At 48.0% G+C, this 27,071-nt stretch overlaps 1 protein-coding gene across 1 annotated transcript; it reads right to left on the minus strand.

The window, feature by feature from the left end:
• Positions 1-1,571: 1,571 nt before the first annotated feature.
• On the minus strand, positions 1,572-24,355 carry LOC146064692 (ribonuclease H1-like). Its single transcript, XM_083178491.1, has 9 exons — positions 24,172-24,355; positions 19,785-19,906; positions 16,825-16,923; positions 15,948-16,040; positions 8,908-9,004; positions 6,400-6,454; positions 4,153-4,237; positions 3,558-3,682; positions 1,572-2,383 (listed from the first exon to the last, which is right to left on the minus strand). Exons 1-9 carry the CDS (start codon positions 24,219-24,221, stop codon positions 2,279-2,281), a joined length of 831 nt encoding a protein of 276 aa, XP_083034617.1. The 5' UTR covers positions 24,222-24,355; the 3' UTR covers positions 1,572-2,278.
• Positions 24,356-27,071: the final 2,716 nt, after the last annotated feature.

Here is a 27,071-nt window from a genome sequence, read left to right on the forward strand (position 1 = left end):
TGCAGCCTGCCACCCACTGGAGAGAAGACGAGCCGCTGCGCTGTGCAGGGAGCCGGAGTCTGACACCCACAGGAGACTCTAGCTGCTGCGCTGTGCATGCAGCCTACCGCCCACAGGAGTGAAGAGGAGCCGCTGCAATGTGCAGGGAGCCTGCAACCACTGACACACCAGGGTGATCCGTATGCCACACACACTTGGGAAACTTGTCTGTGAAGGGTTGCCTGTATACAGTCATTAGGTCGACACTATTAAGTTTGACATGCATTGGGTCAACCACTGAAGGTCAACATGGAAAAGGTCACCACAAGCATTAGGTCGACATTGGGAAGGTCAATAGTTAGTGTCGACATGGGTTTTTCTGAGCCGACAGGCGGTATTTCATGCCCTACCATCCACTAGAGCTGGGGTAACCAACCCTAGTCCTCGAGAGCTACCAACAGTGCATGTTCTGCAGGTCTCCTCACAGAATCATAAGTGAAGTAATTAGCTCCACCTGTGGATCGTTTATAATGGGTCAGTCAGTAATGAGTGCAGCTGTGCCCCAGCTTGGTGATCTAGAAAACGTGAACTGTTGGTAGTTCCCGAGGGCTAGGGTTGGCTACCACTGCACTAGAGCATGGAGGGAGAATAGAATCGTGTGGTGAGCGCAGCAAGCCCGAAGCATGACGAGCACACGCAAGGTACTTTTTCAGTGTCCATGTCGAGTAGTGTATGTCAACATTAGGGACAAAAAAAAGTCAAGAAGGTCAACCTTCCCATTGTTGATCTAATGCATGTGTCGACCTTTTGACCCTGACCTTAACTATGTTGATCTTTTCCAAGTGTTGATCTAATCCCTGTTGAACTTCAGTGGTCAACCCAATGACCCATATGCGTTTTGATGGTGGGAGGTGTGCCTATACTCTATTGGGGGGGGGGGGGGGGGGGGATGTGTGTCTATACACAGGTTCTCAAACTCTGTCCTCAGGACCCCACACAGTGCATGCTTTTCAGGTCTCCTCACAGAATCACAAGTAAGATAATTAGCTCCACCTGTGGATCTTTTAAATTGTGCCAATGAGTAATGAGTGCACTGCTGGGTGACCTGGAAAACGTGAGCTATGTGGGGTCCTGGGGACCGAGTTTGAGAACCCCTGCTCTATTGCATTTTATTATTTTTAAAGTTTATCCTTAACCCCTTATAAAAAAAAAAGGAAATCTCATTAAATAAGCCATTCTTTTTTCTTTAATAAAAAAAAAAAACACTTTTATCACCACCCGACACCCAGGTGAATAAAATGATGAGAAATTGACCAATTTTAGACGACTATTAAAAGGCGTGAAACTGATCACCAAACATTTGAATACGAAGCCCATTGAAAATGACTGTGACATAAAAGATGTTCAAAAAAGTAAACTTTTAAAAGACTGGGAAGAATTGAATAGCAAACTAATATCACGACATATAACAGTTGTGAAAAAAGGGGAAAATAGGCGTAAAAAAAACAAAACACAACCAGACCAACATTTGAATACCCCCCCCCCCCCAATATGTTTTATTACTACGCTTAGCAAAAAACACAAAAACAGCACAAGGTTGATATGCTCATTTTATTTTCAAGAAACTTTCTATTATCCTAATATTAACCAAGTTTTAATCTCCAAACCCAACCAACATACCAGCACATTCTAAACATAACATATATTGTGCTGTCATTTATAATAATCGCAGAACCTTTTTTGCTTTTTATATTACATTAATAAAATTAACAAAAAGTAATACAGAAACTAGGCATTATGGCTCAGTACATTCAACTCGGTAATCGTACGGATTAACCCGGGCCTGAAAACAGACATTAACAGTTTTGGACTATTTGGCCATTTGGGATTAATTTTATAGTTATATCAAAACAAAATATACATAAAGCTGCAAATTAATTTCTCAGTGTTTGCACCATGCAAGTAAAGCTCCTGGTTTAACGGCAGAATCTGTTCAACCTTTCTGCATTATCCTGGCACGGGTAATGCAGGTGACCGGACAGATTCCACAGGGTCTTACATAAGTTATGCGCCAAAGGGGACATTTAACACAGATTTATTTTCCTAACAGTTCCTGAGGTTGTGCTGTAAGACCAACATTAAATGCACTCGCTGGGGGCTAGTGAGGCATCATGGAATTGCTTGGGGCTTAATGAATCCCCGTTTCTTTACTGGTCACAGAAGAGTGGGACGTGTGTAGTTTGTAGGTTATGGGTTAGTCAGACCTAATTACTTAGTGGGCGTGCAGGACCCTTTACATCTACATCCAGTATCTGCTTCTTGAGGATGATTTTTTGGCTCCTGCTTTGGCGAGTTTATCGGCTTTTTCATTTCCTTGAAAACCAGCATGGCCTGGAATGTGTTTCTAAAGGAGAGACAGTGCATTATTATTACTACTAGTATGACAGACCCGGCATATACTGGGTCACCTCAGTCTCTGCCCTCCAACACACACACACACCTCCGCTCCCACTGTCATGGCTTCTTTCCTGTGACTTCATCATGACCCTTAAGGTGCCCATACACGGTGCGATGATCGTGCAATGCGATGCGAGGGCAGTACAAAAAGTTATGTGCAGCACATACTTTTTGTACTGTGTGATGAGATGCCCCCTTCAGAAGCGCGCATTGCACGGTGCTATCGCTCCGTGTATGGACACCTTAACCGCTTAGTCTTGCAGCACATTCAGTCCATTCCCCAATGCTGCCATGACACTGTCCTGACCCAAGCAGCTTTGTCTTGCAGCACCTTCGATCCATCACCTGACGCTGTCATGACTCTGTCCTGACCCTAACCACTTCGTCTTGCAGCACCTTCAGTCCATCCCCCGATGCAGTCATGACTCTGTCCTGACCAAAGCAGCTTGGTCTTGCAGCACCTTCGTCTGGCAGCATCTTCAAACCCCCCCACCGACACACACTGTCATGGCTCTGTCCTGACCATAGCCTCTGGCTTTGCCCCAACCCTAGCCACTTCGACCCGCAGCACCTGCACCTCCCCCCAAGCTCCCATACTTACCACTCCTCGGAGTGGGACCCATTGGAGTGATTATCTGCGGTTGCATTGAGGAGACGGGACATATCTTCTAAAGTTATTATAGGTTTGGGAACCAGCAGTGGATTATCGAACAGTGTGAGGCATTGTTTGTCTAGTTCAGTGGTAGCCAACTCCAGTCCTCGGGAACTACCAACAGTTCACGTTTTCTAGATCACCGAGCTGGGGCACAGCTGCACTCATTACTGACTGACCCATTATAAACGATCCACAGGTGGAGCTAATTACTTCACTTATGATTCTGTGAGGAGACCTGGAAAACATTAACTGTTGGTAGTTCTCGAGGACTGGAGTCGGTTACCCCTGGTCTAGTTATTTGTGGGATGAACCAATTCCAAGAAGATGCTCCCAATTAATGCAATATTCAGTAACACTACTGAAATAATTATGAAAGCTCAGTCTATAGCGAAGGTCCCCATTATTAGTAGAAAACTCCATCATGCTTGCGTTAACATAACCACTTGCACGGTTTTCCTCTACTCACCCAATTAACATCAATCCCGCGTGAAAGACGATCCAGTTTTTCAAAATCTTTTCGATTTTTCACATCACCACCGGTGGTCAGCTTCCAGCCATTGTCCTTCCAGTTATGTATCCACTTAGTGGCACCTTGTGGACAGGATAACACATTAATACACATGCTTTCTAACCAGGGGGGGGGTTATTTTGGTTCACTCTTTCTTACAAATTCCTTCTTAAATGGACAAAACCATGTGCACTGCAGGGGGGCAGATGTAAAATGTGCAGAGAGAATTAGATTTGGGTGAGTTATTTTGTTTCTGTGCAGGGAAAATACTGAATGCTTTATTTTTACACTGCAAAATAGACCTCTCAGTTTGAAGTAAAACCCCACCCAAATCTAATCATATCTGCACGTTACATCTGCCCCACCTGCAAAGCACATGGTTTTGTCCATCTAAGAAGGAATTTGTCGGAAAGAGTGAACCAGAATAAACCCCCCCCCCAGGGGAGGGAGGGAGAAGAGAAAGAAAGAAAGAAAGAAAGAAAGAAAGAAAGAAAGAAAGAAAGAAAGAAAGAAAGAGAGAGAGAGTAGTCACTGGGCCCTTAATGGCACCCACCATTTATTGTAAACTTGCTGTCAGTGCATAGATCAATCTTTGAGAGATTCTGGCTTTTGGCCTGCTCGATTGCCTTGCATGCTGCCTGTGGAGGAAATAGAAAAAAAAGTTCACAATATAAAATGTGGTCCTTGTTTCCTAGAACAGCGCCCATCGCATGTACACCGCATGCCATTATAATGGCATGCGATGCGACCGATGCCCGCGATTTTACATAGAAATGCATTGTAAAATGTAAATCGCGTTGGTCGCATCGCATGCGGCCAAAAAATCGAATGCGATGCGACCGACGCGATTACCGATTTTACATAGGGAACAATGTTAAATGGCCCAATTGACCCGATTTTACATAGGGAACAATGTTAAATGGCCCAAAGACCCCAAATAGCCACCCTGAAGTGTGAAATGGCCCCCCCAATTGTTAACGCCACCCCACCATCAACCCGAAGCGAGCCCGCGAGGGGCGGCGGTACGCGTCCTCCGACCTTTTCATACCCCCACTATCCACGTCGGCGTGGAGTTGAGAATAGAAAGTGTGGCGAGCGCAGCGAGCCCCACGAGGGGATGCGGATACCTGTGAAGCCCACGAGGGGATGCGGATACCTGTGAAGCCCGCGAGGGGACGCGTATAGCTGTGAAGGTATCCGCTTCCGCTCGCCACGCTTCAGGCTCGGTGTCTCGCCACACTTTCTATTCTCAACTCCACGCCGACGTGGATAGTGGGGGTATGAAAAGGTCGGAGGACGCGTACCGCTGCCCCTCGCCACGCTTCGGGTTGACGTTGATGGTGAGGTGGCGTTAACAATTGAGGGGGCCATTTCACACTTCAGGGTGGGTATTTGGGGTCTGTGGGCCATTTAACATTGTTCCCTATGTGAAATCGGGTCAATTGGGCCATTTAACATTGTTCCCTATGTAAAATCGCGGTAATCGCGTCGGTCGCATCGCATGCGATTTTTTGGCCGCATGCGATGCGACCGACGTGATTTTTTTCCCTGCGATGCCTAAGATCAATATCATGGGCTCCGTTCTAGGAAACAAGTACCTAAAATGTAGATTACATTTTGTACATGTTGAAATTAAAGTAATTTTAAAAATCAAATCTAAAATAAAAAAATAAAAAAAATGTTGGCTTATGAAATTTGAATTGTAACAATTTGCAAACCAATGTTATAGCTCAATGTTGTATATGGGGCCTGATTCATGATTGTAAGCAAAGCAAAGCAAAAAAAAATGGGCAAAACGGGTGTGGAATAGAGCAGTCTAGGTCAACAGTCAATGTTTTTACAGGTAAATACCCTTTTCCCATTCATCCATGAGGAACTCAGGGATCACTATGGGATGTCCCAACGCAGCCTCTCTAGGGAGGAAACGGTCAAAGTGCAATGAAAGAAGTGAGCCTATAGCACTTGGACAATATCTGAGCAGGAGTGAAACTGTAGGTATTGCACCATCTGGAAGGTGGAAATCAGGGTCCACAGGACCTGTATAGAAGAGTGAATGGGGACTTGATGCCACTCTGGGAAGGTACAAATCTTTTCCTCAGGCCAGGAAGACCCGCTGGCTACTAGAGTCCAGTAGGACATAAGAATAGAATCATTGGGACAAAGTTATAGTGGACTTCCGCCAATGGATGGTGAGAACCACTGTGAGGTTGTGCAAAACGTAGCTACGCCACTTCCTGGAACCAGGTGAAAAGTTGAAGGTTGCGACCTAGGTGCAGTTGCAGTGGGTAAGTAAGGATGTTTTGGAATCTACTACCGTAACCAAAATCTTGTCTAATTCTGGATGAACAGCATATCACCTGAAAAAGGGAAGAGCTTCTAGGGCCTTTGTGGAATCTGCATCGGCACGCCAGGTAAGAGGCTAGAGGGCTCTCCTGGCAGCAAATGCCAGACCTTAAACGTGAGGATGCCAGAGTCAATGCAAGCCACTCCCAGATTAGGACTCCTCACGAATATGCTCAACTAGAGACAAAAAGTCAGATCTGTGAGGGAGACTGTTTGGTATAGGAAGGGTAGTGGAGTTAAGCAAACAGGCAATGTGTGCATTCACCGGAGAAGGGACTGCAGCCGAAATGGGAAAAATTTAGAAATGCGTTTAGATATAAAAAAAAAAAACGGTGAAAAGTATAGGGAAATAGTGGGGAGGGGCCTTTCTCAGCCCATCACCAATACCCATGGTCTAATGCCTGTGTCCCTCATGGAAAATGAGAAAGCCTCCGTGGCACTGTAGCTAGCATATTACCTGTATCTCTGCTCGCTGATTTGTCTGCCTCCCTTCCAGTCTTTCTGCCACATTGCTGATAAATCAGGAAAGAGATCATTCATTTTATTCGATACAAAAAGTTTGGTGAGGTCTTATATATACACTCAACATCTAAAATCAGATATAGGACGTGATCTCTGTATGGCAGCAGCACAAGGAGTGGGCACATTAGTATACATAGAAACACATTACCTGTATTGATAATAAAAGAATGTTGCTCCTGTCTGTTTGTTCTAAGTTGGCGCTCAATCTATTGGACTGATTTTCTGTATCATTTGTAGTGAAAGCTCCTAGAAATATCCAGCACTTTGTTTTATCTCAATTTGTCAAGTTAAAGCTGAGCAATAACAATAACAAAATGTACTGACATCACAATAGAAAAGGTAGGTCTGGCACCATGTGTGCTGATGGTAACAGGTGCAAGGAGAGGTGCTTTGGGATACATCAGGCAAATATCAGGCATCATAGTTGTGTATAAGTGGCACATTAGTTGTGTGCAGGTGGTGGTTACCTTATGCCATCCCCAGAAAATATTTTATTGCCATGTATACAGGTTATTGGCAGAGCCTAAGGCAGTGGTTCCAAACCAGTGTGCCAAGGCAACCAGAGGGGTCATGAGGCTCTTGCAGGGGTCCCGCAGGTTGGTGGTCCGGGTCCAAATCAAATTATAGTCAAAACCAGTGCTGGCGGCTGCCATTCATAAAACATGGGCACAATCAGAAGCACCACATCACTGAAGGAGGATGGGTAGGCACAAATTACTCTTATTTATTTTAAATTAGTTTTCTATATTTATCAATATTTTTTTAACCCAAAGGGTGCCATGAACAAAATGCTGATGGACTTGTGCTGGGGTAGCCAACCCCAGTCCTCGAGAGCTACCAACAGTGCATGTTTTGCAGGTCTCCTCACAGAATCACAAGTGAGCTAATTAGCTCCATCTGTGTATCTTTTAAAATGTGTCAGTGATTAATGAGTGCAGCAGCTAGGTTGTCTGGACAATGTGAACTGTTGGTAGCTCTCGAGGGCTAGGGTTGGCTACCACTGGTCTAGTGCACTGTGATTCAAGAAAATTGGGAACCACTCATCTAAGGATTCGAGTGGGGTAAATGTATTGCCTGCTTCAAGATTGTAGGCAATGTGATTGTAGATGACTGAGGGCAACTTATTTGGACAAAGTAACTACATTATTGGTTGCTATGGGCAACATCCCATTTTCAATAGATCTCCCACCTTAGTAAATATCACCCATAGAATGACCACATTGTGAAGATTCAGGACCACTGCAACAAGCCGGTATCATTTAAGGACAAGCACATTGCAAAACATTTATGAAGACGTGTCATTTTTCTAGTGACATTTTGACTCTCTTAGGGCCAAATGTATCAAGCTTCAAAAAGCGATAAAATGGAGGAATGATAAATAACCAGCCAATCAGCTCCCACCTTTCATTTTTCAAACCCAGCCTGTTACATGGCAGTTGGGAGCTGATTGGCTGGCTATTTATCACTCTCCATGTTATCACTTTCTGAAGCTTGATACATCTGGCCCTCAACATTGATTGTGTCTACATTTTGAATGTTTAAATAACATACCCCCTAGGTTCTATGTGTAGGTTTACATTCACAAAACAAAAGTGATAACTAGGGTGACCAACTCATCCCTTTAATCCAGGGCACATATTAATTACACAGGTTCTGTGGCTGGCTTTCACCTGGTTTTAAACTGCCACACCTCAAGACTCCATTTCACCTGGTTTTAAACTGCCACAGAACCTGTGTAATTAATATGTGTCCCGGATTAAAGGGATGAGTTGGTCACCCTAGTAATAACCCATATTTTTGTCTGTTGATCACAAGTAAAGGGGGGACATTATTTGTAAGTGTGGACTCCCCTCTATAGAACAAGTTTGCTCAAACGTGTGTGGGCTACTAGTAAGCGGAAGACTGCAATACATAATGGGGACGATTCTGGTTAATTTGCAATGAACAAAAAATCAGCCCCTGCCCCAATGGTTGGGATTTGCGCATGTGAAAACCCCGACTGCGAGCAACCTTTGCGATTTACACTGTCCCTGGGTATTTCCCAGTGGGAAGGGAGGAAGGTGGGCGGAATGCGGGCAACAATGGGACATGGGAACGCCCAGCATTACATGGGCGTCCCCATGATAATGCTGGGCGTTCCCATGCATAAGCAGGTGAAACTAAGTATGCTGGGGGTAGGCAGCTGACGCCCTGTCTTCATCCCGGCGCCCACAAGTATAAGTCAGTCTCCACTCACTTATATTTGCGAGCCCAGGAGCAATCATTCTCCCGATTTCTCCTGTTGCAAGGGGATACGGCAGGGGGGTGTTTGGTGTACGGGGTGCTGGCACCTTGGGACTCCGTAAACTGCAATCTTCACAGCTTACAGAGTCAACCAGAATCAGGGCCCAATGTTTACTCATCTCTTTATACAGGAAAACACAAAACTGGTGATGTCACTTACAGATGGTGGTCCTGACCCCAGTAAACACCAATTCCAGCACGTGCCGTAGGCTGTCCATTCCTTGAACAGCAGCCGTCAGTGTACACAACGGCATCGCCTGTAAAGATATTAATGTTACTGCTACATATTTATTATTTTCTAGTAGTTTTATTATGGTGTGAATACCACCAACTTCCTCGTTTTCTCTGATGTCTCAGAGCTAGGTGGCAAACTGAAAAATACAGGTCTATCCCAGCTCCATCATGAATGGGTCGTCAGAAAATATGGCACCCTACCTGCTTTGTGGTTTTGAAGCACTTTGAGAAATCGGCCCTGTGGTGAACCGCCTAGGTATGGTAGGTAGATCACCACCTCATCATTAGTGATCAGCCATTAATAAAGGTCCCTAGAGGACGTGACGTAACGTAGGCTTATTCTTTCCTTCTCTATATTCAAAGCAGCATGTTAGGTTTGCAACAACTGTATGTTCGTTCCTTGTAAAGAAATAAAGTCACCGTTTTATTAAACCTTTGTTTATCCGCTAGCAAGTTACTGGCCAAGGACTGTAGAAGGAAAAGATATAAAAGTCAGAAAGTATTAGAAAGGACAGAGTGTCCTAAATAAAGGGATCCCCCCACGCCTCGGCTGTAGACCATGGCTATCACCCACACCCCTGGACGATGGGTTAATAGCTTGTGTATAACAGTATTTTTGTCTTACCTGTAAAATCTGCTTTTCTGAAGCCATAGTGGAACACTGGGGACATTGGAGTATCCTCTGGTTTCAGACCGGTCACCAAGGAGTTAACTTCTTGTGTGCAGGGGAGAGGCCCCTCCTCCCCATCCCCCGCCTGCCTCAGTTATTTACTTAACAAGCCAAGAGAGGAAAGGAGAAGCAAGGACCCATACACACAGAATCTGACAATCATCGCCCATGGCATAAGAACCATCTCAACTCTCAGCCGAGAGTAGCGTAGTGTGGGCACCCAGTGTTCCAGCACGGCTTCAGAAAAATGGATTTTACAGGTAAGACAAATTCCTGTTTTATTCTTTCAGACAATGGTGTAACACTGGAGACATTGGGACGTCCCAAAGCAGTCTCATTACGGGTGGGAACGCTCCCGAGCTGTACTGAGAACACGATGCCCATAAGCCACATTGGCCGAGGCGAAGGTGTCAATTGTAGAATTTAAGAAAAGTATTTGCAGAAGACCACATAGCTGTGCAAGACAGCTGTTCTGCAGAGGCTCCCTGACAGGGAGCCCATTAAGGTCCAATGGATCTGGTAGAGTAAGCTTTGAGGGACAGGGGAACAGGCTTCCCAGATAGCAGATAAGCTTGGTAGATAGCAATCTTAATCCAGCAGCATTTGTTTGCTTTGAAGCCGGCCAACCTCTCTTATGTTCGTAGTAAAGGACAAACAAAGAGTTCGTTTTACGAAATGGTGTAGTGCGGTCCACCTAGGTACTCAAGGCCCGAACAACATCCAAGGTGGCAAAAGCATCAACTTCCCTAGAAGCAACCTCTGGCCGAAAGGACAGCACTATCTCCTGGTTGACATGAAACACAGCGACAACTGTAGGAAGGTAGTCTAGATGAGTGCGCAGAACAGCGCGGTCGGGATGAAAAACCAAATTAGGAACTTTGGATGACAATGCTCCCAAATCAGAGACGCGGCGTGTGGAAGCAATAGCTAATAGAAAACCAGTGTTCCACGGCAGCCAACATAGAGCAAAGTCATACAAAAGGCTCAAACAGAGCCTTAGACAACACCTTAAGAACCAAAGTCAAGTCTCAAGGATGAACTGGTGTAGAAAAGGGGGGCTGTAGGTGCAGAACCTCTTGTAAAGAAGTGTGAACTGCGGAAGACCAGGCCTTTTGTATTTGGGAGAACACAGAGAGGGCCGAAACCTAAACGGTTAACGAGGCCAGACAAAGGCCAGCCTACAAACCCAACTATAGAGGGTCAATTAATATATGCGTGTCACACACTATGGTATATCCACAGGGTGGAAGCTTTTCTCGCCAAAAGCATAGCATGTATGACCAAGTCCAAAAAATCCAGTGTCTTTAGTACCAACCGTTCAACAGTCAGGCCTTTAAAGCTAGTTGCGGGAAATAAGGATGAAGACACAGACCTTGATTGAGAAGGCACGGCCTTACAGGAAGCGGCCACGACAAACCGACTGACAGTCCGAGTAGATAAGCATACCAAGGGCGTTTTGGCCAGTTGACAGATGAGAATCCCCAGAACCCCTTCCCCACGTCAGTTTGCAAAGAACCCTGTGAAGGAGAGCTGTTGGGGGAACAGGTACACAAATGAAAAGTTCCAGGAGACAGACAGGGCGTCTACGAGAAACGCCCCGGGATCTCTGGTGCGAGCCTCAGAGCACGTAAGCTTTCAGTTGTGACGCAATGCGAACAGATCGATTTGGGAACGTCCCCATTGACGAACCACCTTTGGATCGAGAGCCCACTCTCATGAGTGTATGCCCAGCTGGCTGAGGATGTTGGCTTCCCAATTCAACAGACCTGGTATTTACACAGCTGAGAGAGCCGGTATGTGTTTCTCTGCCCACCAAAGAATGTTTGTCACCTCGAGCATGGGCGCTCTGCAGCAGGTGCCCCCCGGTGGTTGACCTAAGCCATGATGGGTTCTCGACTACAGCACCCTAAACCTTGAGACTGGTGTCGGTTGTCACTATGACCCAATCCAGGATCAGGTCAGCCTTTTTACAGATAGAATGACTGAAGCAACCAAAGGAGCAATAGACGCATGTCCCTGGAGAGTGTAATCATTGGATTTTAACCTCAATTGGAGTGAAGCTGTGCGTATTCCCCCATCTGGAAGCAAGACTCCAGCTTCCAGAGCAGGCACATATAAAAGTGGATGGAGACTGTCCGACGTGACAGGAATGGACCTTCTCTTGTCCCAGGGCAGGTAAACCCATTGAGACGTATCCAACAGAGTACCTAGGTGAATCATACGTTGGGAGGGGACCATACTGGACATGCGCAACTTGATAAACCACCCATGGCCCTGCAAGAATTCAAGACCAGACTGACATGTTACTGATACCTGGTTGAAAAAGCCGCCCAGTGTGCTGCGAAACGCGTTTCAAAAGGACATCTGAAAGGTCGCCCCCGTAACCTCACTACCCGTCTCATACAGAGCCGGAATAATCATCTCCTCCAGCCACAGACTCGACCCATTACCACAGACGCTGTGGCAGAGCGTCGTGCGGGACTGACAGCTAGGGAAGTCTGCAACGAGGAGGCGGCTTCGGTCGGGACATTACAGCCAGCTGATCCCTTTCAAGCTACAGGACAGCCGAGAGGTATACGGAGAGAGCTGGCGCTGCGGCGCATATCCTTCTAATGATGTGGTTTTAGAGATTGTATGTGTTTTTTTGTGCTGCTTGTTTGTTTTTAATAAATTGATATTCTTCTTGTTCACCTTTGAGCGCCCCACGTTTCTCTTTTGTATCTTGTGGTTTTTTAGAGGCTGGCATTCCTCTTACATGGTGGCTGCAGGGTGGCAAGTTAAACCCCTCTAGTCTCTAGCGCCAAAGACAAATTTTCGATGACATATTCCTGAGTATCCCCCATCAAGAGAAGATCATCCAGATATGTAGGATGCAGATCCCCTGCAGCCGCAGGTGAGCCGTCATCACCGCGAGGTGCGGTGGAGAGGCCGAAGGGCAATGCTTGGAACTGCAAACGATCTCTCTGAACAGCGAGCCTGAGGAATTTCTGATGGTCTTCCCACATGGCAATATGCAGGTATGCATCCTGCACATCCAAGGAGGCCATATAGTCACCCCTTTCGAGGGCCTGAAGAATGGACCAAAAATAATCCATCGGAACTGCAGTACAAACAGGAACTTGTTTAGAGCGTGAAGAATAGGCCGGAATTTTCCATCCAGCTTTGGGACCAGGAAAAGGTTGATATAGAAGCCAGTGCCTCATTGATGTCAGGGACTATAACCCCTGCCGTGAGGAGGGATGTAACAGCCCTGCGAAGAGTGGTAGCCTTGTCAACGTCTACAGATGTCAGCTAAGAGGAGAGGATTGCCCACCGTGGATAGTTCCGGGTGAGGACACTCCTCGTCAGGCAGACTGTTTGACAATCTGCTTAGAAGCTGGACCGTTATCAGTCCAGGACTGATGGCCTTTACATTTTGAAACTATGCCAGTCGGTTGGGAGCGTGATGAGGGTTGTCCTCTCGGCTTACCTGGGGGCTAAAAGAACGAAACGTGATCCTTGTTTTGGAGCTGCAGAGTGCAGAAAGGCTGTCTTGGAAGTGGTTACCACGGCCACCCTCTTATCAAGCTCTGGGCCAAAGAGGACCTGTACCCAGAAAGGGAAGTGCTTTCAGAGCCTTTTTAGACTCGCTATCCCCTTCCTTTCGCCGCTAGCCAGATGGTGTGCCAGGCTCCCATTGAGGAAGCCGACGCTTTTGATGCGAGTGTGCCAGCGTCCAGAGCAGCCTCACCTAGGTAGGTGTTAGTTTCACGGATATTGTCCACAAGGGCCATAAGATCTGAAACCTTCAGATAAGGCGTCAATATATTAGTCATGGCTATGGAGAAGCAAATGCAGGGCGTAAAACCGCACTTGAATTAGCATATAAATATTTGAGAAATTGTTTGAATTTTCTAGCTGTAGGTTCCACAAGGGACACGATGTCCGGTATAGGAAGGATAGTGGCTTTAACCATGTGCATCTGCTGGATGTGCCTTTTTCCAACAGTTTCTCACTTCCTCTGCAAACAGGTAAAAATTAGGAACACCTCCTAGTGAAGAGAAACTTTTTATTGGGATGTGGGATACTCACCCATGTGAACCACCCAGCATTTCATGTGTGTTCCAATGAAAACACTGGGCGTTCCCATGGAAATCGATGGGTGACGTGGGCGACGGGCAGCTGACATCAGATGTTCCTCCTGAATGTGCATTCATGTATAAGTGACCACACGCACCACATCTTTCGATGTTCAGTGACCATCAAAAGATGTGCGAGTTCCCCCCGGCCTGCGAATGGATGTTTATAAACATCCATTCGCAGGCAGTGCGAACTTGCACGGTGTGCAAATGTGGGACGGGGTCCTGCCATTTGCAGTTCTGGTGGACTTGATAGGGTGCGAATTTGCATCCTTGCAAGTCAACCAGAATAACGGCCTTAGTGGATTGTTGCAGGGAGGTAGAGACCTGCACTAAATCCTGTACAGATCTGGATAAACCCTGAGCCCAAGCAGGTTCACTTGGTGAAGGCATAATGTTTAAATGTGATACAATAACAGGGGGCGCTCTAGATGCAGCTAATTGGGAAACCCATTCCAGTTCAGCAGAACCAGAATCCTCTGCAGCCACAAGCAATGGTGGCACCGCAGAGCAGCGATCACATAGCCCCGTGTGGTCCTGTGTAGTACTTTAGGAAGTGAAAGTGCTCAGCACAAGCATAAGTGTGCAGTCTCGATGCACCCTCGCCCTTTTGGGAGGTCTTGGGGGTCCCCTGTGAAGACATATTTGTACATTTTTACAGGAGGAACAAATAGTACATGCACGCAAAGACACACACTCACTTATCAAGGAAGCGAGAAGTGGGGCAAAGGACACTGAAACTAGTGAACGATCTATAAAGAATAGTTTCAGGGACTGCGCTGTGAGCCCACCACAGATGTAGCTACTGTTCAGGTAAACAGCGGTACTTGTCTGAAAATGCAGCATATACCCTAATTACATAAACAGTAATGCAGGAAAAGCATTTAACATACACTAAATGCAATATCCCCAGGAACAGTGATCAGAATGAAAACTGGCACCATGAGGTGAGGTAGGGGACATGTAACCAGACACTAGAACAGCGCTGGTATAGGACAGTAGTGACCTTCCTCTATCCCTCTCTTTGTCACAGGAATCTCTTGTGAAGGAGATGCTGTGTGGCAGTAGCTGGCTCGTAAGCTTATAAATATGCTCCGCACAACCCAGCATATGGACTATAGAATGGCCACTGGGCATGGGAGGGTGGGCAGAGAGAGGGAGTTGAGAGGAAGGGTTGGAAATCCTGCGGCAGGAAGCATTTTGCATGGCCGCCACCTTCCCAACGCTTCCTCCAGAAGTCTTCATCTGTGATCTTCACCAGGGAGCAGTTCCCTTTAAACTTTTGAATGGCTGCTGCATCCCTAGGGCTTTCTCCAGCATCTTCATCTGTGGTTTTTCACTTGGGCGGTGGCCTTTAAGCCCTTTTGCATTGGCTGCCACCCACCCTGGACTCCAGAATCTTCAGGAGCATTTCTCAGCTTCTCCTCCACCGGCGGACTACTTGCCCTGCCTTGCGCTGGCTATTGTGGGGAGGGGGAAAGATGCGACGAGCTGGGATTGACTTGGCACGGCCATTTTGAAATTTATAAGAAAAAGATAGCACTGCTGCCGCCACTGGGACCCCGGATTTCCTCTGAAGATGGGACCCGAACCTTTGCCACAGATAGGACCCTAGACCGTCACTTTAAGAAAACTGAGAAGTTAAAACAATAAACCCATCAGTGCCTTACCCACTGTGGGATGGCAGAGAACCGGGGGCTCGATTTAGACCTGCTATATTCGATAAAACGCCACTCTGCGGAATGCACACTGCCCGCTTACACATCCGCACAGAGGAAAGAAATTGTTCGAAGGTTACTCGCCATCGAATGATTTTTCCTCCCTTCGTAGATAAAAGTCTATACTTACTTTTATCCTGGACAGAGATGGTCAAGATGGCGCCGATCGCTAATGTCAAGCAGGAATGAAAATGCCTGCGCTCGATGGTGTCCGCCTAGTGTTTCCATAGGTGTGCCCACCGTTTTTGTGAGTACGCCCATAAAACGTTGGGTGGACCCCAGCAACTGCCCATCATTGAGCAGACGCCCCGGCGAGTGTGAAACTCACCTAAGGCGTTTGCACATATTCGCGCAGGTGCAAACCCCACCATCTGCCTGGGGAGCGAATTTGGACCTCAGTGTACAGGTCTGAAATGCCCCCTGGGATCAATGAACTTGGTCGGTTTAGGCGTTGACCTACTTGTAGAGGTGGTCTGATACCGTGGTCTTTTGGCTCGGTGAAGAGGATTCTTATAATAACCCTGTGAAGAAGCGCTCTGGGCACCATACCTAGCTGTAGAAGAAAACACAGAAGCTTGTATGAGTGTAAATAAGACGTATCTGTGATAGGAGATATTAGGTATCTAACCAACTAACACATACATCATAGGGATTCTAAAATTGCATCCGACTTGTGCACTGACCTCAGGTATATTATTATGATTTTAGGAACTTCTGTCTATCATAGAATACATCAATGTTATGTCAAAATAGATAACATATGATCACATCTTTGATCTCTGTTCTTGGTCTCAATGCCCATAAGTTGGACTATTCTTTGATTATCCCTCTCACAGTTTCAGGAGACAGGGCTGCAGCCGTACTTCATTTATATGCATTTACCATTTCCTGTTGACAGGGTCCCATAATTAAATGCACATTTTATTGAAAATACACAGGACCACCTCAGTGCTTTCTGAGGAATTACCATTCTATTACCTGTGTGGAAAGATTCTAACCAGAAACACATGCCCTAATACAGTTGTAGCCAACCCTAGCCCTCGAGAGCTACCAACAGTTCACATTTTCCAGACAACCTAGCTGCTGCACAGCTGCACTCATTAATCACTGACACATTTTAAAAGATCCACAGATGGAGCTAATTAGCTCACTTGTGATTCTGTGAGGAGACCTGTAAAACATGCACTGTTGGTAGCTCTCGAGGACTAGGGTTGGCTACCTCAGCCCTAATATATCTACAAGGGGGTAGAACAATATATCCTTATGAGTGGATTGCCCATTGTGAGATGACAGGGAGATAGGATTGATGAGTTTGACCCATTTAGGAGTTGACCTACTAGTAGAGGAACTTGCGGTTTCAGAACGTGATCTTTTGGCCCGGTAAGGGGGATTCTCATAATGAACCTGTGGTGAAAAGCTCTGGACATCATCGTAACCTGTAAGGGGAAAGAAAAAAAAAACATGATGACCCATTCAAGAGTTGCTCACTGTGCACAGAAAACACAAAGGGGGTTATTCTGATTCACTCGGAAAGGCACAATCACTCCCTAATGGACAAAACCATATGCACTGCAGGTGGGGCAGATGTACCTTGTGCAGAGAGAGTTAGATTTGGGTGCTCTATTTTTTCTGTGCAGGGTAAATACTGGCTGCTTTATTTTTACACTGCAATATACAGATGGGGCTTGTCCCATCTTTGCAGGGCTGGCGTTTCTAACGCCAGCCCTGCCAGGAGGCGTGCGCGCACGAGACGCTCGCACACCCCCTGAGCAACGGAGCCTGCCTCCGGTCCCCGCCGTCGCCCTCGCCACCCCCCTAACCCTGCACGTCTCCCTGAAGCGGAGCCGGGCAGGGACATGCAGCGTATGCAGTTCAGTGTAGCCCATCTGTAGATATCAGTTTGAAGTAATACCCCACCCAAATCTAACTCTCTCTGCACAAGTTACATCAGCCCCACCTGCAGTGCACATGGTTTTGTCCATTAGAGAGTGATTGCGCCTTTCCGAGTGAATCAGAATAACCCCCAAAGTTAGGTTACAAATCACTGTTACCCCAAAATATAGCATCCCTTCTAGTATACATTCTAACTAGCAAGTGGCCAGTCTACAGCGGCTCTCTATAGTTATATTGCATGACTGCAACAAGCACAGGGGGGGGGATTCAGCTTCATTCATTTTTGCCCAAATTATTTGTCCCCGTTCCAATGCCTTCGGCGAGGTGATCCCACACATCGGGAAAGGCAAGTGGGGGGGGGGGGGGGTGTTTGCGGACAGGGGGATTCGTTTGCCCAGCGAGCAGCATTAAGCTGCTAGCTAAGCAGCGAGCGGTCCTAAATCAGGCCCAGAGGGAGCAGTGAAAAGCACTGCTAATTATGCTGGAGCTTTATAACTCAATTCTCATACATAAAATGGTAGCAAATAAGCTGACCACAATAAGTGGTACTGGTACCTGCTGAATTAAACTAACATTAGCAGCAAGTAGAATGTCATATACATTCAGCCCATCAGCATCATTTTTTATTTATCCTCTCATGAGAAGGCCTACGAATTAGTCAGTCTCTGCGTTCACTCTAGGTTTTGCTTCGGGCAGTGCGCCGGGGGGCGGACCTGGCACACCGACGTCACAGCTGGGGGCGGCCCCGGGCCGCCGATGTCACAAGAGGGGCAGGCCCCGCCCCTCCGAAGTCACTATGCTGCCGGGGAAGCGCCGGGCATCGCCGTCTACGGTGACGCTGGGCTTCCCCGTGAGGCTGTTTTAGCAGGGCACTGCGAGAGGGGCAGGGCGCAGCGCCCCGCTAAAACAGCCTAGCAGGAACACTAATCTCTGAAGCTGGCCAGAGGCTGTAGGTGAGGGATTATCGATAGACTGCGGATGCGAACGGTTCGCAGTATGCATGTGCAAGGCCGTGCAGCGATGAACTCCTGCAACTACTTCTGTTCACTGGCTGTTTGCAAGGTGATTGACAGGGAGTGGGCGCGTGTGGTTGGAAACCGACCAGTTTTTGGGAGTGGCAAGAAAGACGCTGGAAGTGATAGGGAAAAACGCAGGTATGCCAAAGCCTGTTAGGGGATGGTGTGTGACTTCAGTAACAGGCCGGATATGTCTGTATTCATTGCAGCCGCCAAGTAAGTCCTGGGCTACGTGGTGGCTGCGATGAGTTGTGCCCAGTGTAAAAATCATTTGATGGCGAGCCTGTAACAACGGGTTATGGACATTTTCGTTACAGTGCGTATGGATGTGCAGATGTACACCTCCATTCGCACAGCACATTCATTTGCAAGGCGGGATTTCTCTGGAGTGAGGCAGATGCTAAACAGGAGAGGAGTGATCTGATTGGTGCTCTCTTATGTCAGATTGTGCTCATGAATTAATTTATTAGAATAGAAATACATTTGAGATGTTTACAACACTAAATGACTCAAAGTGGCAATTTAATTCGCTCTTCTCCCTATATTAGACTAGGGATGGCCATCGACCATCGATAATTTGAAATCATCGATAGTTTATGGCCGATGTTGATTATTTTTGCAATCAATGTGGGAGAACCAGATGGTTTCCTTGCATCGATGGCAAAGGAGAACCCATGTCTCCTTTGTTTTTTGAGGTGCCGGGACATGCTCCGGCCCCCGGAAGTCCTGCCCCAGAGTTCAGATTAGCCAGTCAGCCAAATGTAATGGATGACCATCGATAGCTAAAACTATCGATGGTTATCTACCAGATACTGTAGTTTACAACTATCCATGGCTGGTTGCAGAATCTCCATTGATGGCGACTGCACCGATGGCCATCCCTATATTAGACTAACACTATCGCCACAGACACGCTAACCCATGGGTCCTCAAACTGTGGCCTTCCAGATGTTGTGAAACTACAAATCCCAGCATGCCTTGCCACAGTTTTAACACTCCCTTATATCAAAACTGTGGCAAGGCATGCTGGGATTTGTAGTTTCACAACATCTGGAGGGCCGCAGTTTGAGGACCCATGCGCTAACCCAATCACTTGGAGTCTTGGCTACATATATTTCTTAAGAACCTAAGCTTGCAGATAAAATGCCTATCAGACAGACAGACATTTTATCCGAGCAGTGCATCTCCTGCCACAGCTGACTGAAGGAGGGAAATGTCCTTCGGTCAGCTGCGGTAGGACATACACTGCCCAATGCAGCCAACTTGACACTTTAAGATATCTGAATGGACAAATACTTGATGATCCACCATTTACACACATACACTGTGCAATTATGTGGCCTATACCAGATAACTGGATAGTGAATGCCCAGCATGTGACAACTTACTGTCTCCATAGTAGGAGGAGTCTTCCTCATTGTCCCTTACAAACTGCAAGGCTTCCTGCTTTGAATCAAACTTCTTGTATCTTGCAGATGAATAGCGGTCCACCTGTTCCTTACAGTCATCCCTGACACAATAAAACACTGAAACATTAATACCATATAAAGTGATAATCTGTTACTGATATCAGACCGCATTTACCATACGTTGCTTACACCAGTCCCCAGATATACATACAGAGAGATGGGTTAGGTTCATCCCTGCAGTTTGGGGATCAGCATATGTGCGGAACAAATCCTGCTTGGTCACTCGCAGCCCCCACTTAGCTACAGCATTGGGGATAGGAGCAGGGTATGGTGCCGGACGGGATCCCGACTGTCAAAACACCGACAGCCGGGTGCCCGACGGCCACCCGCTATTTTACCTTGTGGGGGTCCACGACCCCCATAGAGGGAGAATAGAATAGGTGGCTTGCGTAGCGAGCCACCGTGCCCGCAGCGTGGCGAGCCCGCAAGGGGCTTTTTTGCGTTTACCATGCTGTTTGACTCCGGGCAGTCGGGATAATGACTGTCGGGTTCCCGACGTCGGAGTCCCATACCACACCCGGTGCTGGGGACAGTTATACAAAATAGGGGCGTGCCGCCTCATTTTGTAGGCATATCAAGCCCAGTGTCTGCTTTGTTGGATGCAATTCTGGTGGCCAATCTGACTAAGCTTCAGTTTAAAGGGATGTAAACACGGGGCGATTCTTAAATCTTGAATTTGTCTGAATCGCCCGGTGTGTACAAAATGCTATCGCCTGCCCAAATAGTCAGTACAGGCAATAATATTCTTATTCCACTGTATATTTGGCCAAGGCTGGCAGGATGTAGTTAGCCATAGGGATGGCCATCGTTGTCATCGATGGCAATAGTGCAACTGGCCATCGATAGTGAGAAACTATCCAATGGATGACCATAGATATTTTAACCTATCGATGGTCAACCATTTTGTTTGAGTGGGCCAATCCAAACATGGGGGCGGGGCTTCGTGAGTGTCAGGGCGGAGCTGTGCTCAGTGTCCTGACACTTAGAGAAAAAAACAGCAAAACATCGGTTTTGCAGTGCCATCAATGTAGGGAAACCATCTGGTTCTCCCCCATCGATGGCAAAAGTATTCGAAATCGGCCATTAAACATCAATTATTTTGAATCATCGATGGTCATCCTAGTTAGCAATCTCCCTGACGGCTTAACTACATCTTGATACACATGGGCCCCAGCCAAAATTGACGTGTGTACAGGCCTTTAGGCTCCCATACATCAGGCGTTGAAATGCCCCAATTTCCTAATTTGGGAGTAATCAGGGAAATTAAGCATGTTAAAAATGCGGATTCCCCAATCCTGGGGTTTCAAACATGTTTAATATTCCTGATCCCCTGACCCAGCCATCAGTGGATTAGGCCCTAATACATCTCTGATCTCTGACGACTATTACTCATGCCCCTTTCCCACTGCAGCTCTTAAACGGTAAATTGCCATTTTTCACCCCACTATTTACCATTTAAGGCTGCAGTGGGAAAGCGCCAGAGTTGATTTACCGGTTAAAGTTAACCGGTATTTCAACCCATTTAAAAAGCAGAGTCCTACACGTTTAAAATACAGTTTTTTAGGCAGTGGGAATGCCTCTTAAACGGTATTTGAAATCCCACACTACTTCCCCCTCCCCTGGTACCTGCCCTGTGCCCACCCTCCCCTGATACTTACCTGTGTGGGGGATCCAGGCAGCGGGGTTCACGCACTGCTGAGGAGGCAGCGATGTCCGGCATGGGCACAGTACTTTGGGTCCCTCTGCATGCTGGGCAGTGGGGACGCAGCGGGGTTCATCCCGCATGGGCACTGTGCTGTGGTTGCAGCAGGGTCCATTTGGGGTCCGGGCAGTCCATGCAGCTGATGGGAACTAATAGTTCCCACTATGCGCATGTCTACTGAGCGCTGTGCATATCAATGAGCCGCTCATTACATATGCGCATATGTAATGAGTGGCTCATTGATATGCACGGCGCTCAGTAGACATGCGCATAGTGGGAACTATTAGTGCCCGGACCCCGAATGGACCCCAAATGCACCACCAGCACAGTGCCCATGCAGGATGGACCCCGCTGCGTCCCCACTGCCCAGCATGCAGAGGGACCCAAAGAACTGTGCCCATGCCGGACCCCGCTGCCTCCTCAGCAGTGCGTGAACCCCGCTGCCTGGATCCCCCCCACAGGTAAGTATCAGGGGAGGGTGGGCACAGGGCAGGTACCAGGGGAGGGGGGGTATATTACAGGTTAATTACCGTTTTGTAGCTTTCACAAGGGGTTCAATGTGAAAGGTACAAAAACGGTAATTAACCAGTAATATACCGTTTACTACATGCAGTGGGAAAGGGGTTAAACCTGCTTTGACCCGTTTAAAGAACCGTGTCAAAGCAGGTTTGGCAGTGGGAAAGCAGCATCAGATGGACAAGGGGTCCAAAAATCACAACTGACAAGTCTCAATGTTAATCCAATCCCTTGTCTCCAGAGACGCAGCGGCCGGATCTTCTTTGCATGCCGGAGCGGTCTTGTTCTTATGCAGCCCACACACGCACCGATTCCAGCGTGCGTTGTGGGCTTAACTAGCACACACAGCATCGCATCGTATGCCTTGTGCATACGATGTGCATGCGATGCGATGCTGTGCTAGAAAAAGCTAGTACAAAAAGTATGTGCAGCACATACTTTTTGTACTGTACGATGAGGTGTCGCGGGAGCGCGCACCCCATCGTACAGCATCGCACCGCCGGCATCGGCACGTGTGTGGGCTGCATTAGAGATGCCCCCTGTGGCCTCAGCATATTATGCAGCCCACACACGTGCCGATGCCGGCGGTGCGATGCTGTACGATGGGGTGCGCGCTCCCGCGGCACTAGGGAAGCCAATCCCGGAGCATTTTTTCAAACCCGGATTTCGGGATTGAAAAATGCCCAATCCCGGGATTGGCTTCCATAATTAAAAAATGCACCCCGGCCGCCCCGCATATTTACTTACATGTGGGGTGCGGCCGGGTGTGTGGGTGGGCAGCCGGCCAGGTGTCTGTGGAGCCGGGCAGCCGGGTGGGATGGCGGGCATCAGGGGAGCCGGCGGGTGGATGGGCGGGGAGCCGGCCTGGAGGGTGGGTGGATGGGTGGGTAGCAGCTAGCGGGGCGAGCAGCGAGCCGGGGTGGGGGGCGGGCTTCTGGGGAGCCAGCCGGGTTGGTGGGCGGGGGCGAACGCATGCTGCACAGAGCCACACTGGCTCTGTGCAGCTGCTTGGCCTGCGCAGCGTGACCTCTGTACTCGTCACGCTGCGCAGGGATGCACTGCCGGGGAAGGGAGAAGCCGGGCAGCGTCTGAGCACACGCTCAGACGCTGGCCGGCATTAGACTGCGCATGTGCAGTCTAATCCCGAAATCCCGGGATTGGAAACTCCAATCCCGGGATTGAAATCCCGGCGTTTTAGGGGCCAAATCCCGGGATCCCGCCGATCCCGAGATTGGCCACCCTACGCGGCACCTCATCGTACAGTACAAAAAGTATGTGCTGCACATACTTTTTGTACTAGCTTTTTCTAGCACAGCATCGCATGCACATCGTATGCACAAGGCATACGATGCGATGCTGTGTGTGCTAGTTAAGCCCACAACGCACGCTGGAATCGGTGCGTGTGTGGGCTGCATTAGTTGTACAGTGTTGCAAGTGTGAATCAAAGGGTCAACATCAAAAGCATACCTCCCAACTGTCCCGCTTATCGTGGGAAGGTCACGGTTTTTTGTGATGTTCCCGCATCCCTCCAGGGGCCGGCAGTATCCTGCAGCAGGGGGCAGTTGGGAGTCCCTCCCTGTCATCCGTGAATAGACGCTGTGCGCACAACGACTATTCCTGCAAACAGAGGGGCTGGGGGGCATGCCCCCACAGCGGCAAAAACATGGTGTGGCCTTACGGCAGAACCACGAGTGCAGGCCACATCCCAAATTTTCGGGACGGACCACGGCGCGTGCACTGGCCCTCCTTGAAGGTATGAAATGTTGGGAGGTATGCCAAAAGGTCGACATATGGAAAGATTGATACATGAAAAGGTCAACTAAAATTTTTCACTTATTGTTGGTGTCAATGTCAAGAAATGAGCACATGAAAATGCCCCACAAAATGTAAATCATGAAACCTTATGTAGACATTGTTATGTCGACCTTGTCATTATCAAGCTATTGATTGTCGACCCAGCATTGCAAAACTGAAGCAATATGGTCCATATCTCTGGCCCTACATACACATTTTATATCTAGAGCCAACAGGAAGGATCTATGAGACACGGCTGCAATCCCCCTAATAACACATTACTCCCGCATTTACCACGAGCTGTAGACCCCCGGATTCCGCCCTCTCCTCACTGCGTAGTACATTGTCAGTAGAAGTAAATGCCGGCGGAGGCGGCCGAATCGTCCCCGGGTCACTCAGCAGCACAGCGCGACGCCACCCTGTAGGGATGAGGCGAGAAGAATGAAATGGCCGCCGCAGGGCGACAAGGGGGAGGGGCGGTACAGCAGCAGCGTGATAACGGGGAGGGGCGTTACCGCAGCACCTAGCGCGCTGCGCAGTCAGCGGGGGCGGGCGATGGCTATACACTACACTACAGCTAAACCCGACCTGTCCTAGAGGAGGAAGATTCTATTGGCTGCCGCCCTCAAACACACGCGCAGTATGCATGGTAGCCATGCATGCTGCCGGCGTGTGTGTACTGTGTAATAAGACGTACCAGCCAATGGGATCTTCCTCCTCCTCTTACACACGTGCAGTATACATGGCTACCTCTTATTACACACGTGCAGTATACATGGCTACCTCTTATTACACACGTGCACTTTCCATTGCTACCTCTTACACGTGCAATATCCATGGCTACCTCTTACACCATACCCTCCAACATGACCCATTGCATTCGGTACACAATGCTCTGCTCCTGGACTTCCCTGGTAATGTAGGATTGCCAGCACCTGTGTGGATCTAGATAATTGACGAGAAGGTTGTTTCAACACAGGTGATGACAATCATACATTACCATACCTCCCAACATGACCCTCTCCAGGAGGGACAGAATGCTCTGTTTCTGGACTTCCCTCTTAATGTATGGTTTCTATCACCAGAAACAGCGCAAAGTGTCCCTCCTGGAGTGGGTCATGTTGGGAGGTATGCATTACCAAGGACGTCCAGGAACAGAGCATTGTGTACCGAATGCAATGGGTCATGTTGGAGGGTATGTTACACGTGTTACATGCAGTTTCCATGGCTACCTCTTACACACACATGGAGTATTCATGGCTACCTCGTACACACTCGTGCAGTATCCATGGCTACCTCTTACGCATGCAGTATCCACAGCTGCCTCTTATTACACACGTGCAGTATCCATGGCTACCTCTTACATGTGCAGTATCCATGGTTGCCTCTTATTACACACGTGCAGTATCCATGGCTACCTCTTACACGTGCAGTATCCATGGTTGCCTCTTATTACACACGTGCAGTATCCATGGCTACCTCTTACACACATGGAGTATCCATGGCTACCTTTTACACACATGCGCAGTGTATACCGCTACCTCTCATACACATGTGCAGTATCCTTGACTATTACAAGTGCACACCCAATGAGAAAATAATAATTATACAGTATATTTTCATAATATATAGAAATATAGTGCAGTGGTTTCCAAACTCTAAAGTGGTGATGTATAGAGATATATGCTTCCATTTCTCCACGGGGTTTATGATACGCAGGACTGTGGAAAAGATATTAAAGTAACTGGGCATGGTACTTGTGTAGTTTCACGGCGCCACCACTCGCACAGTCTGTTAGAACCTTGGTAGCTTGCCAGACTCTGTGCGCGTGCCGCTCTAGCTGTTATCCTAGCTGTTCTCAGCGCTACGTTACCAGCGTAGCGTAGCGTGTGCGCGTGCCACTCCAGCTGTTCTCATTGCAGCGCTACGCTATCAGCGTAGCGTAATGTACAGGCTACAATTGAGACGCTTTAGCGTCTGAATCCCGAGTCCTTGCAAGCCGCTAAGAAGGGGGTTATCTGGATTCAGACAGTAATGTGTCTGAATTTGGTAGGGTGTAGGGGTACATAGGGGTGCACTGTGCAAAAACACTCCTAAACCTGTTCACAATGACACTAGTCGACATAACAGCTGTCAACCTTGTTAATTCCACTATCCACGTCAACCCGAAGCGTGGCAAGCGGCGGCGGTACGCGTCCTACGACCTTTTCATACCCCCACTATCCACGTCAGCGTGGAGTTGAGAATAGAAAGTGTGGCGAGCCCCGCGAGGGGACGAGGATACTCGGGTACGGCACATCGCGGACCGAGTCGACAGATTGTTGGGAGGGGCTGGGAGCAACCCGGCGGTCTTGGTGCACATCGGCACCAACGACAAAGTCAATGGTAGGTGGGATGTCCTCAAGAAAGAGTATAGGGAATTAGGTAAGAAATTAAAGGCGAGGACATCTAGGGTAATTTTCTCAGAAATATTACCAGTGCCACGCGCTAGCTCAGGGAGGCAGAGGGAGATCAGGGAGGTAAATGTGTGGCTTAAGGATTGGTGTAGGAAAGAGGGATTCGTGTTCATGGAACACTGGGCGGACTTCTCGGTCAGGCGCCATCTTTTTTGCCGTGATGGATTGCACCTGAACGAGGAGGGGGCTGCGGTGCTGGGGGGAAGGATGGTTAGAGGGTTGGAGGAGATTTTAAACTAGGCGACGGGGGGGTGGGGGCAGCAAGACATTATGGGACCATCAGGGAGAGAAGCCGGACTGGGATCAGGAATCATATGGGGGAAGGAGATGGGGGGGGGGACGGAGACATAGACAAAGTCCTGGGACATAACAAGGGTATAATCGGGGGTAACTCTCAGGGTGCATCAGGAATGTCATGTAATAAAATGTTATGTTGTAACAGTCACGTTACCCCATTACAGTTCTTAGGTACAGATGATCTTAGTATACAGGAAGTAGGGAATGACAGAGGAAGAATTCCCGGAACTATGGAGAGGGCAGGCAGTGTGCATGGTGGGGACGCCTGTAGAGAGTCTATTGAAGGGGAGATGGGAAAGAGGAAGCTAGTAAAGAATTCAAATGGGTCCTGGGGTGAAACTAATCACAATAATAGAGCCATATCTAAAAATAAACATAAATTAAAATGCTTACTGGCTAATGCAAGAAGCTTAGTGAGTAAAATCGGGGAGCTTGAAACGG

This window comes from Crinia signifera, chromosome 3, assembly GCF_055691185.1.
Source record: "Crinia signifera chromosome 3, ASM5569118v1, whole genome shotgun sequence".
Classification (NCBI taxonomy): domain Eukaryota; kingdom Metazoa; phylum Chordata; class Amphibia; order Anura; family Myobatrachidae; genus Crinia; species Crinia signifera.

What these genes read in the sequence shown, in the direction of transcription:
- LOC146064692 (XM_083178491.1), bottom strand. Translation starts at nt 24,221, where the DNA reads ATGTACTACGCAGTGAGGAGAGGGCGGAATCCGGGGGTCTACAGCTCG. An exon ending in CCGGGGGTCTACAGCTCGTG is followed by an intron (nt 19,907 to 24,171) that starts GTAAATGCGGGA and finishes TTATTGTGTCAG; the next exon opens with GGATGACTGTAAGGAACAGG. An exon ending in AACCGCAAGTTCCTCTACTA is followed by an intron (nt 16,041 to 16,824) that starts GTAGGTCAACTC and finishes TTTCTTCTACAG; the next exon opens with CTAGGTATGGTGCCCAGAGC.